The sequence below is a fragment of the Ilyonectria robusta genome (genome assembly GCF_021365365.1).
Source record: "Ilyonectria robusta strain PMI_751 chromosome Unknown BGZ61scaffold_4, whole genome shotgun sequence".
Classification (NCBI taxonomy): Eukaryota; Fungi; Ascomycota; class Sordariomycetes; order Hypocreales; family Nectriaceae; genus Ilyonectria; species Ilyonectria robusta.
The window spans coordinates 568,784-587,087 of NW_025764438.1; the positions used below are offsets into that span (position 1 = coordinate 568,784).

At 55.8% G+C, this 18,304-nt stretch overlaps 5 protein-coding genes across 5 annotated transcripts; 2 read left to right on the forward strand and 3 right to left on the reverse strand.

The window, feature by feature from the left end:
• Positions 1-974: 974 nt before the first annotated feature.
• On the forward strand, positions 975-5,296 carry BGZ61DRAFT_491107 (uncharacterized protein; the record flags this gene model as incomplete). Its single annotated transcript, XM_046250398.1, has 6 exons — positions 975-1,773; positions 1,852-3,479; positions 3,857-3,927; positions 4,013-4,230; positions 4,387-4,537; positions 4,594-5,296. The coding sequence occupies 6 exons, from the start codon at positions 975-977 to the stop codon at positions 5,294-5,296; spliced, it is 3,570 nt and encodes a 1,189-aa protein (XP_046108230.1).
• A 606-nt stretch (positions 5,297-5,902) lies between these two features.
• On the reverse strand, positions 5,903-8,124 carry BGZ61DRAFT_491108 (pyridoxal phosphate-dependent transferase; the record flags this gene model as incomplete). The annotated part of the gene is made up of 4 exons (XM_046250399.1): positions 5,903-6,584; positions 6,641-7,000; positions 7,099-7,750; positions 7,956-8,124. The coding sequence occupies 4 exons, from the start codon at positions 8,122-8,124 to the stop codon at positions 5,903-5,905; spliced, it is 1,863 nt and encodes a 620-aa protein (XP_046108231.1).
• Positions 8,125-8,671: 547 nt separating this feature from the next.
• BGZ61DRAFT_491109 (uncharacterized protein) lies at positions 8,672-10,084 on the reverse strand (the record flags this gene model as incomplete). The annotated part of the gene is made up of 1 exon (XM_046250400.1): positions 8,672-10,084. One exon carries the CDS (start codon positions 10,082-10,084, stop codon positions 8,672-8,674), a length of 1,413 nt encoding a protein of 470 aa, XP_046108232.1.
• A 679-nt stretch (positions 10,085-10,763) lies between these two features.
• BGZ61DRAFT_444575 (uncharacterized protein) lies at positions 10,764-15,778 on the forward strand. Its single transcript, XM_046244979.1, has one exon. The coding sequence runs from the start codon at positions 10,984-10,986 to the stop codon at positions 15,583-15,585; it is 4,602 nt and encodes a 1,533-aa protein (XP_046108233.1). The 5' UTR covers positions 10,764-10,983; the 3' UTR covers positions 15,586-15,778.
• Positions 15,779-15,869: 91 nt separating this feature from the next.
• BGZ61DRAFT_444576 (uncharacterized protein) lies at positions 15,870-16,637 on the reverse strand. Its single transcript, XM_046244980.1, has one exon. The coding sequence runs from the start codon at positions 16,618-16,620 to the stop codon at positions 16,381-16,383; it is 240 nt and encodes a 79-aa protein (XP_046108234.1). The 5' UTR covers positions 16,621-16,637; the 3' UTR covers positions 15,870-16,380.
• Positions 16,638-18,304: the final 1,667 nt, after the last annotated feature.

Consider the following 18,304-nt stretch of genomic DNA (forward strand, 5'->3'; position numbering starts at 1 on the left):
TGTTGCCATGGAGTCACCGACACTAGAGTCCAGGGTAGTTAGCCAGGCATGCCCGACGTCGAGAGGGGCAACCTGGCGGGGCTATTGGCGGGTGAAGAATGAGGGGCTGTTCTGTGAATGGATGCCTGTCTACCCTCCGGTACCTGAGTTGCAGGTGGCGCGCCCGCATTGGCTGAGGTACCCCGGCGTGGTGGGTGGTCCATCCTATGTCATGCCTCTCCTACCGCCGCTTGGGCGCTCAAGCTGCGCCTCCAAGGCTCAAGCATCCCGCTTGGCCCTCTTACGTCGCAACCTCCTCCACTCAACATCCCGCCTGCTTTTCCTCTGTTTCTGTTTGATTTTGGCCTCGACCGCCTCTCACGTGCCGCATAGCTTCCAGCTCAAAGTTCTGTTCCTCGCCGACGAGCCCCCGTGGTTATCTCCCCTCCACGGCCACAGCATCCGCCTGCGCGCAACACACCGAGAGTCACCGCACCAACAACAAGGCCTCGGGCGTCGAGCCGTGACATCGCCGAAGCCCATCCGCGCACCTCCCGTTGGGCGCATTCTTATTTCCCTACCACTGAGACAATGTTTTGATCTCCTAAACTCGGCCAAGTGAATTCGCACCATGGTTGAGTCGCTGGACATCCAGAACCTGCTCCAGACGGGTTATTATGCCACATCCCGGTCCAAGAGCCCCCAACAGTATGCCCTCCTCCACCCACGTCTCAATGCCATGCTTACAAGTCGCTCGCAGATCGTCGACGGAACTCGAAGCCCACCAGCACTCGCGGCCACCCCCGTCATACGAACTAACAACTACCCGGTCTCACCAATCGACGTCACGATCTCGGAGATTTAAACCACCACCACCACCCAGCGTCGAGGACGAGGAGGTATCGCTCAAACGAGAATATGGAGCCAGGGTCAAAGCAAGGTCCTCGGAAGAGGACACCCCCTCCCGGGGTGACGTCGATCAGCATCCCCTCATAATGGAGGTCCATGAGTACAACCCAGAGCGTCGGTTTGTCATCTTGACGGGTCCACCCAGTTCGTCTGATGGAGGTGAACAAGAGAAAAATTCACCAGAGAAAAAGGCAGATTCCAAGCCGCCACGAGAGGAGAGACGAGCGAATGACATCCCATATGAGACCAGCACCTCCCGGAGACACGAGCCCATCTCGAAACCCGAATCCACATTGAGGCCCGGTTCGAGCGGCGGCAGGGATAGCAGCAAGCCCCGCCTGGAGAAGCGCAAAAGCAGACAAGACCTCCCCAAACTAGAAACCGAAGTTGGAGATGATCACCTACCAGAGAAGTATCGCAGTTATCCTGCTGCACAAAATAGCCGGCCTGACTATCCTCCCGCTCGACCACCTCGACCACAGCCAGACCCGTCGCTAGCTCCCGAAGTCATTAAACATGGAGCAAGCGGGCGAGAACAGGCCTACCATAGCTACGCTCAACCACAGAGCGCCAGTCGCCGGTCGCCTACTCAGCGATCGTATCCAAACCAGCCAGGAGATCGACGGTTTGAAGAAAGTCATACTCGCGCTTCTTCGGCCTCATCCGCGACTAAGCGGGTAAGCCCAAATCAGGACTCTGGAAAGCCAGCTCGTCCGCTATCCAATGATAGGATAGGCGACGCTCGCTATCGCCCCGAATATGCACCGTCACCGGGCAACAGAAAGGAACGATCTCCTGAATATGGAAGACCGGAACGCGATGAGGCCGCACGGTCGTCAAAGTATCCGCCTCGAGAAACCGAGAACCGCCGGGAAGCAGAGAATCGTCGAGAAACTGAGAATCGTCGAGAAACTGAGAATCGTCGAGAAACTGAGAATCGTCGAGAGATTGAGAACCGTCGAGAAACTGAGAACCGTCGAGAAGCAGAGAATCGACGTGAAACTGAGAATCGACGGGAAACGAAGAGCCAGTCCGGTGACGACCATCCCAAGGGTCCACGAGAGCTTCAGCAACGTCGGAGGAAATCAGTTGTTGTTCAAGAGGGCCGCGAGTCTTTGCCGACTCTGGAGAAGGTTGAGGCACCCGGCGGTCCACGCCTGAGACCGAGAGGACCAACGATGCCCTTGCCGATCCCGGTGCTTTCTGCTGGGTCTCCAGATGATGTGCCTACGAATACACGAGGTGCTTCAACCTTCCCGGTCTCGAAAGAAGAACAGAAGCCTTCGCTCCCAGAACGCCCAAAGACTCAACTCCCGTATCCTGTCGACGATGACGCTCCATTAGACCCTTTTGGTATTCGGAGACATGAGTGGACAGGTCGACCGCAATACGATGGAGAGCCGTCCATTTCTATGCCAGAACTACCACTGCCAATCCCGATTGGTCCCGAAACGCCCATTGAGGCCATGTCGGCCTCTATCACCCCAAGCGCTCGTGTCCCAGCAACATCTCAATCGTGGCAACCTCCAGCATTCGATCCTGGAAGGGATGGTTTCCACCTTGAGAGGCCAGTTGGCTCTGTCCGACGGCACTCGGAGAACATTGATGCGCCTGGGGTTCCCCAATTTCCCGAATGCCGTCGTAAACATCCCGTAGCGGGAAAGATAGACTGGATCACCTTGCCGAGGACAGATTTCAACATCTGCCCTGATTGCTACGGGACTGTATTCTCAAACACAGAATTCCGAACCTTCTTCCAGCCAATGCTTCGCCCCTCGGACCGACCTATATCTTGCGATTTTGGGGTATCACCGTGGTATCGCATTGCTTGGTTGCTGACTCTGAAGAATAATAAGCCGGACTTGCGACTCTTCCATGAAGTCGCCAATGTCGTTTCAACCACTCACAATGTGCCTTGCCCAGGCGATAGGACGACCTCACGAAATTGGTCAACGATATGGAACCCATCCACGCGACGACCGGTCTATGACTTTACGATTTGCACTCAGTGTGCCCGAATCATCCAGGCTTTGCTGCCTAACCTTTCCAGCATATTTATCCCCTTGGACCACCGTGGGGAGCCTTCTCGGGGAACTTGTTCCATGCGATTCAAGGCCAAGCGAAAGCGATTTGTCATGTACTTTGACGCCATGGAAACCACCTCAGACATAGCACGCCAAGAGCAGGAGGAACCAGACATCATAGGTCTAGCCAACGAGCTAGAACAAATGACATCAATCAGCGAGTGTCATGAGGACACGCCGATTGCCAACGGGCATTGGCACATTATGCAATTCCTACCACAACTTGCCGTCTGTGGCGATTGCTTCGAAGAGGTGGTTCGCCCACGGCTCAAGGATAACAATGTCATTGCTCGCAATTTCTGCTCAAGCGCGCAGAGGCTTCCAGTGGCAACATGCCAACTTTACTCTCCCCGCATGCGGGACATTTTCCAAAAAGCGTGTCGGTGGAATGACCCCAAGTACCTGGAGGCAAAGGTTCTAGAACGGATGGAACTTGAGGCCATGATACACGACAAGTTGGCCAAGTTAGACAAGTCAAGACACGATGATGACTGGGTGGAGGAGCAGGTAGACAGTTTGATCCAGGAGTGGAAGAGGTGGGAGTAGACAAGCTCACGCAATTTTGGATACTTGGTATAGAAGAAGTGGGGGCATAATTATGTATGTATACCCGTCACCGCGGCCGTAATGATATATGCGGTGAGAATGAGACTCATGATATTATAGAAATGGTTGAGTCCTTGTTGCTGTGACCCAAGGGAGGATTCTCATGGCAGCCAGACGCTACAACTACCACTTAGGTAGATACCAAGACAGGTGGTGTGAAGGGCGTTATTAGCACTGTACAAATTATCGTCACGTGAGCCACAACAAACATTCGCTAGGGCGGAGTGCCGGCGTGTGGGGCTTAGGGCCTCCGCCCACCAAATCGCAAAAAAACCCAGGTGAAATTTATCGCGGGTCCCAATCCAACCTCCCACTCCATCACTAATTTCGACGCCGCACGACGCTCGAGGTAAGCCCCCCTCGCTTTTGAACAAGAGTGATCCCAATCTCTCTCCTACAATACTACTAACTCGATCCTCTTCACCAGGTCCAAGTCCCACCTTCAAAATGGCTTCGCGACCTACCGTCTCTATCATCGGCAAAGATGGTACTCCCACGGGAGCTACCCACCCCATCCCCGCGGTCTTCACCAGCCCGATCCGACCGGACATCGTCCAGCAGGTTCACACCGGCATGGCCAAGAACAAGCGTCAGCCCTACGCTGTGAGCGAGAAGGCTGGTCACCAGACCTCTGCCGAGTCCTGGGGAACTGGTTAGTGAACAACAATTTTTTTCATTGTGGGCGACGACAAAATATTTTGTGGGATGGGACGGTCCAGCAACGCACCGGCGTGCTGCTAAGAGGAGGATCTGCTTTGGAACGGGTTTCAACGACATAATGAGCATTCGGCTAACATAAATCTCCTAGGTCGTGCTGTCGCTCGTATCCCCCGTGTCTCCGGTGGTGGTACTCACCGTGCTGGTCAGGCCGCCTTCGGTAACATGTGCCGATCCGGTCGCATGTTCGCCCCTACCAAGATCTGGCGCAAGTGGCACGTCAAGGTCAACCAGGGCCAGAAGTGAGTTTTTGCAACAAATTCCATTTTTGAGGGGTAATGCTGACCAGAAAAACTAGGCGATACGCTGTCTGCTCCGCCCTGGCTGCCTCCGCTGCCGCTCCCCTCCTCCTCGCCCGTGGCCACCAGATCGCCGCTGTCCCTGAGGTTCCCCTCGTTGTCGACTCCGCCGTCTTCGAGGCTGCTTCCATCGCCAAGACTGCCGCCGCTCTCGGTCTCCTGAAGGCTGTTGGTGCCGGTGCTGATGTCGAGAAGGCCAAGGGCACCAAGAAGCTCCGCGCCGGTAAGGGCAAGCTCCGTGGCCGCCGCCACCGCCAGCGCCGTGGCCCTCTCGTCATCTACGATGCCGAGACCGACGGCAAGGAGCTTGTCACCGCTTTCCGCAACATCGCCGGCGTCGAGACCTCCCCCGTCACCTCCCTCAACCTCCTCCAGCTCGCCCCTGGTGGTCACCTCGGCCGATTCATCGTCTGGACCTCTGCTGCTTTCAAGGCCCTTGACGAGATCTACGGCACCACCACCGAGCCCTCTGCCCACAAGCGCGACTTCCTCCTCCCGTCCAACGTTGTCTCGCAGGCCGATCTGACCCGACTCATCAACAGCTCTGAGATCCAGGGCTCCCTTAACGCCCCCAAGGGTGATGCCGTGACCCGACGTGCCGCTGTTCAGAAGAAGAACCCTCTGAAGAACAAGCAGGTCATGCTGCGCCTGAACCCCTATGCTTCTGTCTTCGTCCAGGAGTCACAGAAGAAGCAGGATTAAATGTCCAACTCGCTGGGTGTGCAGCGGGCTAGGAAGAACTAGGTGGCGGGTATTGCATGGTCTGATATCGAGGCGTATGGCTTCTGGAAGGTTGAGCTCTTAAAAATGAATCAGAGATTTGACACTTTATGAAATCCGTTCTACCCCTGGCATTCGGTCTTTTGACTCCCATATACCTACCTATGTTGCGGAATACCCCATATGTCATCCTTCCTGTCAAGGTTAACTGTGTCTTGTCATTGTCTCGCTGTGAAATGGGTTTTAAATCTATAAAAACGTAGTTGATGTCGGACCATCCTGATCTGACTTGTCAATTACCGATGGCGTAATTCAGGGAGACACTGATCTCATTCTCGACCCCCCTTCCTCAGCCAATCACCCGACGGATCAGTAAACCCACGGGTTATCTGTTCTCACCCTCTGGTGTTTTGTAACCTGTTTTAAAAGACGGTCACATCTTACAAATAGCGGTGCGCGCCCAGTCTCTCATCCTGCAAACCCCATTTCCTCTTCATTGGTGTAGAAAGAATCACGTCTTGCGTTCCTTTTATCACAAATTGTATTTAAGCTTTCTACCTTCATTGCGACATGGGACTATTATCGCGTCTATGCTAAAGTAATAGACAGCTCCTTGACAAGCTTCTCGATTTCGGCAACCTCCTTAATCCTCCAGAACTTTTGTAGAGCGTTGGCATATCTTCGGGAACCGGCCTCGATGTTCTCGTCGCTCTCGGCCGCGAAACACAAGCGCACATAACTCCAGCCTCGCTCATCCCGGATTTGGGGCGTGGCGCTGAAGATGGCGCCTGGGGACCCGAGAACCAGGTTGGGTGCGTGAGTGGTGAAGATCAAGTATGCAGAGGCGAGCGTCGCGCCGTCAATTATGGGGATATCCACGCCCTTGGCCTCGAAGAGCGGGTGGTTCTCGAAGTGGATGCGCGCCCAGACGAACATGCCGCCGCGGGCCCAGTCGAAAGACAGGATCTGCGTCTTGGTGATGACGCCCCATTCGGAGTCGGTCTGGCGGATGGGTGTGGACTGCTTGAGCTGGTAGGTATTCTCTTCAAGGATGGAGCACATCAGGACCATACGGCGCTCGTACTCGCCACGGAGACCGGCGAGCCACCGGACCCAGCCGTCAAGCTTCCAGCCGCCAAAGGTAGCCTTGTCGTGGATTGAGAGAGCGTTGAAGGCGGCAACGGTCTCGGCGGGTTGGGGGCCTCGGATCAGCTCAGCGATCATGGACTGCACGAATCCAGATGGCTGCTGCGTAGTGGCTTCGGTAATTCTGTTGGGGAGGGTGGTCAGACGAAAGGTACGTGCCGTTTGTGGGCGAAAACTCACCTTTCAAAGCGCTCAATGATGGCCGGTTGGGCGGTGATCCAGCCGAGTCGGCAGCCGGGCGCGACTGTCTTGGAGAAGGTATCCAGCCGGATAACCCGGCCATCGATGTCAATGTTTAGGTATGAGGGGATGAGGGAGTCAATGAACTCGAAGCCCGACTTCTTCGCGAACGGATATGGCTCCTCGCTCTGGGAGAGCTCGAGGCCTCTGGCCTTGGCCTCCTCGAAGCGAGCAGCGGGGAATTGCAGGTACCAGTACGGCTCATCCTCTACGATGAGGAGATCATACTCGCTGGCAAGCTTGTAGATCTCCTTCCGCCGGTGCAAGGACTGGATGCCGCTCGTGGGGTTGTGTCCCATCCTGTAAGCGCGGGTGTGGTCAGCGTCACATCGCACATCTTACTCGATCGCCTCCTGATCGCCTCCCGTCGGACACCAGGGGCAACGAAAATCACTTACGTCACGGTATAAATGAACGACGGTCGCCGGCCATTCTTGGGATCCCAGTTCTCGAGCACCTCCCGCAAGCCACCGGGGCCCTCCGCCAGCATGCCCTGCCCATCCAACTCGACGGGGACGACCTGGAGGCCGTGCGGCTTGGCCTGCGAGAGGATGTTCCCGAAGACGAAGGTCTCGCACAAAAAGCTAGGGCGATCGGCAACGGGGTGGACACCCTCATACCATGGGTCGATAATGAGATCAAGCACCTTGGAGAAGCCATCCGTGGAGCCGTTGGTCATGATGATCTCAGCGCCGCCCTTGTACGGCACGTTGGGGTGGAGGACATCACGGGTGAATTGGCGGACGAAGGAGTACAGTGGTGGATAGCCCTGGGAGAGGCCGTATTGGAGGGCCGTTGACAGATCGAGCTTGAGGCTTGGGTCAGGCTGGTTGAGGACCTTGGGGATCGTGATGTGCGCCGACGTTGCGCTGAAGTCGGGATCTGGCAGCAGGCCACCGGCGCCCGCGGCCACGCCACCGGCATTAGTGCTATACGAGGCCTGCTTGCTTGTCTCTGCCAGAGGGTTGTTGGACGATGGCGTCCATCGGTCGGCCTTGGAGACTCGGGCTTCGAGAGTATCATAAGGAAAGTATTTCACATTTGGCATTCCTGGAGAGTTGGTCAGAACGCTGTTAAGAAACCGATATGCAGGCAGAGGTATCCGTAACGGTCATCCATCTAGTGTTCCGTCATCGTGAGGCACGGAGGCCGCGGACATCTCGAGCCAGCCCAACAAGCCGGGTTTATCGGTGAGGGTGAGACAACCGGTGAGACACTCGGCCGGGAAGACAGAGATGCAAAGACAAAGACGTACCACCAGAAAAGTTGCTGATCCCCGGGATCTTAGCGAACTTGTAAAAGGCCTTGATCTGACTAGGAGCTCGGTTATTTGTAACGGCTGAGAAGTGGTGAGACAGGTCCCGAGGCGCTGGCGCTGGCGCCGTCGGTGACGCCGTGGTGTCGGCTGTTGCTGAGGGAGACATGGCGATGAAGCTGAGTTGAGCTTGTCTCGGTAGATGCCAATTGACACTTGGTCAGATGCTAGGATATGATGTAAGAAGAGAGATGTCTGATTCCCTTCAAGTACCTTATCTCTTGGTTATCTGCTGGCAGGCATATGGGACGAGGGGGTCTACTCCCGATTGCGGCATGGAGGTGTGCATTACAAATCCATTTATCCCACTAACCCGTCATTCACGCCCGCGATCACCACATTATGCATCATCCCCAACCCCGTTCTCAACCCCGTGCGTAACCCCATAATCCCCCGACTTCAGAAGTGGGATGCTACCGAAAAGTTGCGCAACGAGAGTTAGTTATTAGGTAAACCGTTGCAGCGGCTGGTTCTAAAGTGTTGCTAGGTGCGCGCCACGGCGCTCGGTCTATGGGTCTAGGGTAGACCGGGGGGGTTTGGTAGCAATGGACAATGTCGTGATATTGATTGCCTCTGACATTATCTCGCAAATGACCTAAAAGGGTGTATCTTGTACCTAAATATTCAAGACCATGCTATAATAAGCGCCGAGAACCCTATCCTTTTATATCACGCCCCCAGTTCTCCGGTTCATAGTGGAAACCAAGCTCCTCCAGAGTCTGAGCTGTGCATCCCAACTGCTCAAACCGCGTCTTGGCCTCGAGGAAGATACTCCGCTGCCACATAAGCTCGTCATTCCACCGTGGGGGCTCCTTTCCAAGCTCCTTTGCCCTCATGACCCAGTCGTGGAGAGCGTTGATGTAGTATCCGTCGCCCAGGGGTTTGAAGACGTGCAACGCATCGCCTTCCCGTCGCACCAGTTCCTGACTCCACGCCTCCATCTCCTCCCTGGGTGGCAGCTGGAGGTTGTTGGACCAAACGGCCGAGAAGACAGCCGCTTGGCTCTCAGAAAGCGGCCACGGGGCGGCCTTCATGTTGAGGCTGGGGAAGACGAGAGTTGGGTGTTGGATAAGGAAAATGTGCTCGTACAGCCCGTTGACGCCTCGCCCCGTCGTGAGGAGTTTGTGCTCCGCGTCGGAGAGGAATGGATAGCCGTATAAAAATCCCGTGCAGAAGACGATGGCGTCAACGTCTGTCTCAACCCGGCCATCCTTGAACCGGACACCCTTCTCCTCTACGAGGAACTCGTCAATCTCGACCACTTCCTCACACCCCGCATGTGCCAGCCTCTCTAGAGAGGTGGGATGCCGAACAGACATGAGCACGGGCTTCATGCACTCCTGGTTGATCTGGAGAGCAATATCCAGCCCAGATGGACCATTGCCAACTACGACCACCTTCTGATCCTGGAAGGGATGCGGCGTGCGGTACTGCTTTGAGTGGGTGATGACACCGGGGTAGGTCTCGTTGAACTCCCGCATGTTCTTCATGGCGGGGATAAAGGGAGTCGAGTAGTGGCCATTTGCGACGACGACGGCGTCATACGTGTCCTTGGTGATATGGCCGTTTAGAGTAAACTCGGTTTCGACCTCCCACTTGTCGTGGCCATCTCTTGGAGTTAGAGTGACCCGCTTGACCTTTTGGCTGAATTGCACCAGACCCCGAACATCTTCAGCGTACTGGACAAGATACTCCTGAATCATGACGCGCTCGGGGAACAACGTCGCATTATCGGGGAACTTTTGAGAAGAAAAGTTCATCAGCCCGCCGGGGATGTTAGCGTGGAGGTTATCATACATTGGCGAGGTGAAGATGGGCGTTGCCTTTGCGCCGAGACGGATGGGCTCGTCCGGGGGGCAGAAGGGATCCTCCTGCGGCGCCCGGCAGGATCCCGGGGCGAGGCCGGTGTAGTTCCATATCCCGCCGACCTGATCCTGCTGCTCGAAGATGACAATCTCTTCAAATGCGGCCTGCGCCGTGAGGTATTTGGCCGCGGCGAGGCCGGCTGGCCCGGCTCCAATGATGGCGACCTTCTTCACGTCGAAGCCGGCTGGTGGGTAGGAACCCATGGTGTTTTTCCTGTGAAGCGCTCGGCAGTGGCTTCTGAAGAAGGAAAAAAAGAAGCGGCTTTCTATCTACAATAAATACATAAAAATCTGAAGCCTCTCGCACGAAGGTGACTCGTCTCCTCTCTGACAGGCGAGTGGGGAATGGAACTATTAGCTATGTCGTGCTCGACACTTGTCTGCTGTAAGTGGCATGGAAGGGCGCCGTTTCCTCCAGGCCACTGCCGACCAGGGGGGCCGGAGACGCCAATCCCGGTTTCATTGAGTACCTAATCAGAACAGACCAATTATAATCATACGCAGATGCGAGCTGAGACTGAAGCCAATCAGATGCTAGATGTCAGTCCCACCTAATGCTGTTCAAATGGGAATGGTGTCTCATTGCAATTCCAAGTTCCTGCTCTGAGCAGCTTTAATTCTTAGGAAAGGGCACGCCTCGATTCAAATAGAAACACCGTGTCAAAGGCTCAGATTAGCGGCTTGGAGGATATAGCGATTGGGTACTTCGTATGTGTTGATGAGAGCGACAGCTTTGTGCGATGGTAAGCAGTTTATTTTAGAGTGATCCTAAGGCATACATGTATTTTCGGCTTCACCCACACCGCCTTCCGCTTTCGGCATTTTGCCATTTGAGCTCCAGTTCCGACCTGAGGTTTCGAGGGGAGCTTCACAACGCATCTCGGGAGCATCCACCATCAAACAACCGGCAAACAATCACGACATACGACGATACCCCGATCGCTGACGCGATGCGACTGCCGCACCTACGACCCCACGCGTTTACAACCAGCTCATGAACCATTCCTCGACCCTTGTCTGCTTTGGACGTCGCGCCACGTTCATGACATAGAACTCGCAAGGTCCCCGCGAGCGCCATCAGCTGGTGCACAACCGCCGCCACGATGCCTGACAACGAGCCACCGCCCGAGACGCTTCGCACTACCGAGCCAACACCCATTGCTCTCCTCAGCCCCGACATCGCCAACCAGAAGACCCGAGTCGTCGATGGCGCCATCACCATCACCTGGCCTTTCAGCATTGTCACCAAGTCAATCGCATTCATCGTCGCCGAGCGTGACTTTCGACTCCGACGTGACAAAGGCCAGGTTCGCATCCGGTTCCATGGTCCTGCCGCAAAGGCCATCGCAGATGCTTCAGTGGGAGGAGGAGATGAGATCCGCCTGAGCTTGGACGGGGCGCAGTGGGAAAAGAACGAAACCAATACCCAGCTTGCGGGAAGCACGTTGGAGTGGCAACTCGAGTTCACTAATCGCCTAAGCCTGGTCATCAAAAGAACCGACTCGCAAGAGGAAAAGACGATAGAGATAGATTCCGATCCGACAAACGGCCAAATAGACGAGGCGCCACCCCCCGACGAACCGTCATCCACATCCGATCTCACAATACCATTCTCAGGATCGCCAGATGTTTCACTCTCCACGAAGCGCCCGGCATCCCCTTCATCCGAACCCCAAGAGTTTGCGTCGCCGGCCTTTATCAAGCGCGCTCGGGTTTCCTACGGATCACTCTTCGAAGGGGGTCTCGACATCTTTGATGAGGATGTTGGTCAAAAAAACAAAGCCAAGAAGAAGTCACGGTTTAGCTTGCCTGCCAATGCCTGGAGATACAGCAGCCGGTCACCTAGCCCTGACATTGAAGAGGAGCTGGAGGAATCGACCGAAACGAACGGAGCTGGCGAGAGACCGGACGCAGGCAATGCAGACAATGCAGACAAAGAAGCGGCGGATGTCCCCATGGATACGCCATCACGGCCGTCTATGGTTGATGAGGGATGCCAAACGATGGATGTTGACTTCACTCCGATGCATAGTGTCCAGGTCTCGGCCGAATCTCGCCCACTGTTTGGGTTTCCCTATGCCACACCGACGCCACTTCCTAGGACGAAACCGATCGATGCCGGGGATTCAGTGCTGGACAGTTCCTTACGTTTTCCACGCTCACCCGATGAGCAGCAGCCCTCAAATGAGCTGGCCACTGATTTCCTCGGCCATTCGCCCGCCCCCATCGACGCTGGCTTCGGATTTGGATTCACGCCCTCACAACCCATGCTATACACATCCGCACCAGATCTCTTCCCGATCACTCGCAGTGAGGGAATCTTGCACGACTCTGTCAACGATCTTCCGGTACCGGAGGACTATCCTACGTCATTCCTTGACAGCACTGGTCTTCCTCCAACAATTGAACCTCTCACCAAACTACCCTCACAGGATTCCCACTCCAAACCAGAAGCGATAGAACAAACGGTCCCCCCCTTCGAGCCCGGGCCGCCATTTTATTCTCCTTTTCAAACCATCTCACAGCCTCCACAAAGCTCATGGCCGGCAGGAGTCTCATCCGCGCCATTCTCTATGGCACCAGCTGCTAATGCTGTCGATCAACCAGTCGAGATCATCAGCTCTTCCCCCACAAGAGAACCTGCCAACAGCGAAGAGCAGCGTTCTTCCCCATCCGAGATGACTGGACTTGTTACGCCCTACAGTCGCCCAGAAGAAGTCATAAGCAACAACGCGCCGAACGTATTCCCTGAAGAGGAGGAGGAGGTTGATGAAAATGCGGAGGGTTCGAATGAGGAGGAGCAATATGAGGATGGTGGTGACCGACCCGGAGATGACTACGACCTGAGAAACTACGACCGCGCTCACGCTGATGACGACGATGTGGATGAATCTGAGGAGGAACAGGAGCCTGTCAGCAACGACGCTGAAGCACAAATCGCCAACCCCGATAACGGCGAAGAAATTGAGGAAGAGGATGACGACGGGGAAGAAGAGGAAAGCGACGAGGCTGTTGACTACGATGAAGAGGTTGAGGAATACGACGATGAAGAAATCGAGGGGCAAGAACACGGAGAATTCGAGCGCGATGCCGAGGGTGAATACTACTCGGACGAAGAGGAATACGACGAAGAAGAATACGACGAAGAAGATGACGATGAGGTAGAAGAGGACGCAGAGGAAGAGACCCATCCCTCTGGTCCACCAGCTCCCAAGGAACCGGTGTTTATCAGCCTACTTTCTGATTCAGAAGATGAAGACGAACAGAAACCAGAATCCGAGCCTGGGAAGGAACCAGAGCTGAAGGAACCGTCAGCGGAACCAGAGGAGCCAATCCAACCAGAGGAGCCAACACAATCTGAAGTAGCTGGCGAGGCCATGGGAACAGCTCAAAACGATGATTTGGAGGTGATGGCTGAAGGCCTAGGAGCCCCTCCACCCGCTGATCAGATGGACATTGATGGTAAGTCCTCGGAGCTTTCGATGCTGCCGAATATAGCCGAGGGTACTGCTTCTACCGAAGCTTCCCATTCTGAATTGGTGGAAGAGCCGAGTACCGCAATTCAGCGCCCCTTGGATGAATCTCTACTCTTTGGTCCGGAGCAAGGGGAAGACAGCGAGCAAGATCGGGACCCTGAGACGAATGCGGTGGGTGCAGGGTCTCCTGACCAGGAGGACTTCGTGGTGGTCGAAGAATCGAATGAGACCGCCAAAGAAGACGATGATATTGAGCACTTGGAAGTCCCTCGACCTGTGATTGAGCAACCTACGGGCTCAACTGACGCCATGGATGTGGATGAAACGAACGAGGCACATGTAGAGAGAGGAGAGGATTCGACCGCTGCAGCCGCGCCAGAGATTGCTGACACGACAGATGATGTCGAGGAAGCTCATGGCACGATTATAAGGGCGGCGATGACGATCATCACAGACGACCAGGAGGGCCTGGACAAGGCAGTCGGGTCTACAGGGCCGCCAGCTACCCCAGAAAATGGCGTACAGCCATTACCTGGGTCGAACCCTCCCGCTCAGGAGATCGACCAGAACCAGCAAATAACGGATCCGAACCTGGCCACACAGGGGCAAGGGGACGTCGAGCCCCTGGACGCCACGATGCAGGATGCCTCGCAGGTTGAGGTGACAGCCGGATCTGAGCCGCTGCAGGCAATGGATGTGCACGAAACGGGAAACACGGATGTTGGAGAAACAAACGAGCCTCAGCCGTTTGTGACGGACGGTCAGATGTCGCCACCAGCCACACAGGGTTCCCAAACACACCAACTGCGACAAAACGGGGAACCCGCACTTTCACAGGCAACACCTACGGTATCAAATCAGGAGCCTCAGGAGCATCTGCCCACTCCCGGAGAAACGCAAGTCGAGGAGGTCGAGATGACGGAGAATTACCACCCTGCTGAGGAGCGCGATGGCCAGACCGACGAGGATGATCTAAGCCCGGAGGATCAGATCATGGCAGAAATTCTGCAACACTCCCCGGAAAAGCACGACAGCGCGCAGCAGCACGTGAACCCTGCACCACTATCTTCACCGCAGCCCAGGCCCGAGCTGACCGAGGCACCCCGCGGCTTAGAGTCGACAGATGCTGCGCCGACACCCGATATTCTCATCACCGTCAAGTCTTTACGCAGCCGAGGCCATAGGTCGACCAAGTCAAAATCATCCGATATATCCCATCCAGATCCCAGCATCCTATTGGCTAAGACAGCGACCACAATTGCCCAGCCAGACGATGATGTCAAGGCCAGCAGCCCACCGACAACCCTGCGCATAACGCGTAGCAAGGCCGACCAGGCCGACCCCAGTCTCCAGCTGGCGAGAGCCTCGACACACGTTGGAGCAACAAAGGGAAAAGGGAGGGGTCGCGATGAGGTAGTCGAGGCAGAAAACAGCCCACCAGCGAAGCTTCGTGTGTCGCGTAGCAGGGCGGACCATGGTGATCCGAGTATCCAACTGGCAAAAGGACCGCCCTCTTCTGCGACGCGGCAGTCGCGGCGACAGGTCACGCCGGAGCCGACTCGCGAGACTCGTTCCAGCTCTCGCAGTGTAGTGCATAGAGCTAACACGCCGGACACGGCCGTCTCGGCACTGGAGTCACCGTCGGTGTCCGGTTCCTTCGCCGCGCACGAGGACGAAAGTGTCGGCACCGTCAAGCTCCAGCTGCTCAGGAGCCTCCGCACCGGCCTTCCGGACTTCTTGTCGCTTAAGACGCTCCGCAACTCACTCCACCAGGCCACGGACATTCTGGCAGTGGCGACGACAACCCCGGCTCAGCCGCACCGGCCGAAACACGGGCCCAGGGATTACATGTTGACGATGAATCTAATCGACCCCTCAGTGGCGCCCACAGGCGTGTCGGTGGCCCACATATTCCGGCCGCACCTCTCATCACTCCCCGTTGTACACGCCGGCGACGTGGTACTCCTCCGGCGGGTGCAGGTAGTATCGATGAAGAGCCGGGGGTTCGGAGTTCGAGCCGGCGAAGCCTCGGCGTGGGCAGTCTTTGAGAAGGCAGATGAGGAAATGCTACCGCAGATCAAGGGACCTCCTGTTGAGGTAACTGAGCAGGAGATCAAGTACGTCGAGGGGCTGCGCCGCTGGTGGAACATGCAGGACGACAAAGCCTTGGAGAAGGTTGAGAGGGCGAGTCGCAAGGTTTCGGAGGCGGGCAAGGAAGATTTGAAGTGAGAGGCCTAGACCAAGCTAAGGATGATAATTCGCACAGGCATACTCGACAGTTGGTACTGGTGTTTGATCACATGTATGAGTCACGATCAGGGGGAACAAGATAGATAGGGAAAAATGGGATGTAGAGAGGACGTGGGCGAGGTCTGCCCTGCAGTATATGACTTTAATTGAAGCCGGATTGGGAAATACCGAATCAAGAGTACTGCGTCAAGTGCTACTACGTTGATGCGATATGTAAAGAGAGTCACGATGAGGCAAGGAAGCTAGAGCTAGAGCTAGAGCTCGAGCTTGAGCTTGAGCTTGAGCCCAGGCTGCAGCTATGTGAGCCGGTATCGGCATCATGGTCGTAAGCTGTGACTCTTTCTGAATGTTCAAAGCAGAAGGGGTGGGCGTAATAGAGGGTGGCCTCGGGAAGGAGGCGAGACAGATGGAGGAATGGAGGAACGGAGGCACCCCTTCGGCAAGGGCACCACGAAGCCATGATGGAGCTAGGGCAAACGGCTCGCGAGCTTTCCCCAGAAGTTTGGAGATAGCCGCCACGGAGCCGCAGGCGACCCTCGGCCCCAGACCGAGCTTCGTGCGTGATAGTGTGTGAGTGAGTGAGTGAGTGAGTGAATGTGGGGGTGGGGAGAGGCCGAGGGGAAGCTTTAGATGGCGATGGGTCAGAGCTTGTGAATGATGCAAGTTCGAGCCTCGGAGGTTCGGCAAGTCTGGGAATCTGATCTCGGAGGAGAGCTGGGAGTCAGAATTGGCCCAGCACATGTCATGAACAATCAGTTGTTACAGAACGGGAGCTCAGACGCGAAGGCACAGGCTATGGCTTCTTGGGGAAATGGAACAAGCCGGGATCGAGGATGGCTCATGGCAATGGCACGTGTGCGGGGAGACTAGCTTCAGGGTAGGGTAGTGGCATGTGGGGATGGTCGAAGGAGTCTCCGGGGCAGCGGAGCATCGAGGATCAACAGGATGCATGCTGTAGGATTGTGGGATTGGAGGATTGTGGCTGCTCGATATGGAGCACGGAGGAGGTGGCATGCCGCATGAGTCTCGACACACAATGGATGATTTAATTGGAAGGGAGGAGCATGTACCGCCCTATACGCAGTATGTAATTACCAGTAGACCATGTGATCAAGTCAATCAAGGAAAAAAGGGAGACCAAATGGCGGAGACAGGGGAGTTGGTGAGGTCGTGCATGCACATACAGATGGATGATGTGGGCGGTGTGTGTGTGTGTGTGTGTGTGTGTGTGTGTGTGTGCATCGCAAGTCAATCCGGGCGTCAGCTCCAACGCGGCGAACCAATTGGCTCGCCTTGGCTTGCAGTCCGCCCGCTGTTCAAGATCCCTTCCCCAGATAAACCTGCCCGTGTGAAGCGCAAGATGATGCGATTGAGATGCAATTGCTGCCCCGGAGCAAGCCGAACCGAGTCCTGGACCAGCGTGTCGCAAACGAAGCCATCACGACCTGCTGGCTAACACTGGGGACGGGTGGGCCCCCAAGAATACGGGGCCGAGCGCCAGCAACGGGAAACGGTTAGCCGAACCGAGGAGAGGGAGGGACAGAGGCAAATGCAGTATTCGTGATTAATGCTAGGACGAAGGGCGGCCCTCCCCAGCCTCGTGTTTGAAGGCTTTTTCCCATCACGATTTCTTTTACTAAGACGGCTGTCGGATGGCCAGGGGTCAATTGCGGTGGGGACGGAGCCTGACCAGCCACAGGCCCCGGTGGAGTGGCCTTCCTTCCTCTAGAGGTAATCAAGGGTACCTGACCGCTTGTACCTCCTTGTCGGAGTAACCGGAACAGTCCGACGAGTGGAAGCGGATCCATCCGCCATTGAAGAGCAAGCAATCCTTGAACCGACCTGGTGCAGCTCCCCTTTCGTCAACCGCTGAACCATTCAACTTACCGGCATTTTTTCCCCTTTCTGTTGACCAACTAATTACCAGGATCCCGCGGTGACGTGCTCGCCTGAAATCCACCACCGCGGCTGTCGGTGCTCCCAAATGGCGGTGCCGAAGCCCAGGACTGACCGTCAAGCGGTTGGTGATCATGCGCACGCCACATTTAGTCGCCTTCGTGACGAGGACGATGGGCTGTGCGTCACCAATGTAGCAGCCGGTGGCAAGGTTCTGGGATGGGCCCAAGATGTGAAATGTGACAGGGCATTGATTCGAGCCTAATCCGAGACATGATTTCTTATGTGATTTCCTTGTCACTCTCTTCCCATGCTGACCACGGAGGACATGGACGGTCGGAATGGCCTTGCCGAGACAGATGATACAGCTGACACAGACGATACAGACGATACAGGAACCCGGTGTCTTTCTGAATCTCTTGCTTGTACATGGTGTCTCGTCTCGAAATGCCGTCTCACATGTACCACATCCGAAAGCTTGGGAGTACACTGCCAAGTCTCACAAGTGAGTTCCCCGGCATTTTGGGCGTTTGCTGGTCGTTGGCATGGTTTAGCTTGCTTGACAGGGAGTGGCATGTGGCGGGGGGGTCGGCAAGATGGCGACTTGGCCGCCTAACCCTCCGCGTCAAATCGGTCCCTCAAGCACGTACGCCGCCGCTACTGTCCTAGGTTTGAGAGCCCAAAGAATGAACATCATGATGGCGAACCTAAGATAATGATCTGCCGAGTTTTCGGGGGGTTCGGATTATTTTGCCTATCTTGTGCGCGCCGTTGGGGATCGCAGAATCGAATCTTGGCTGAG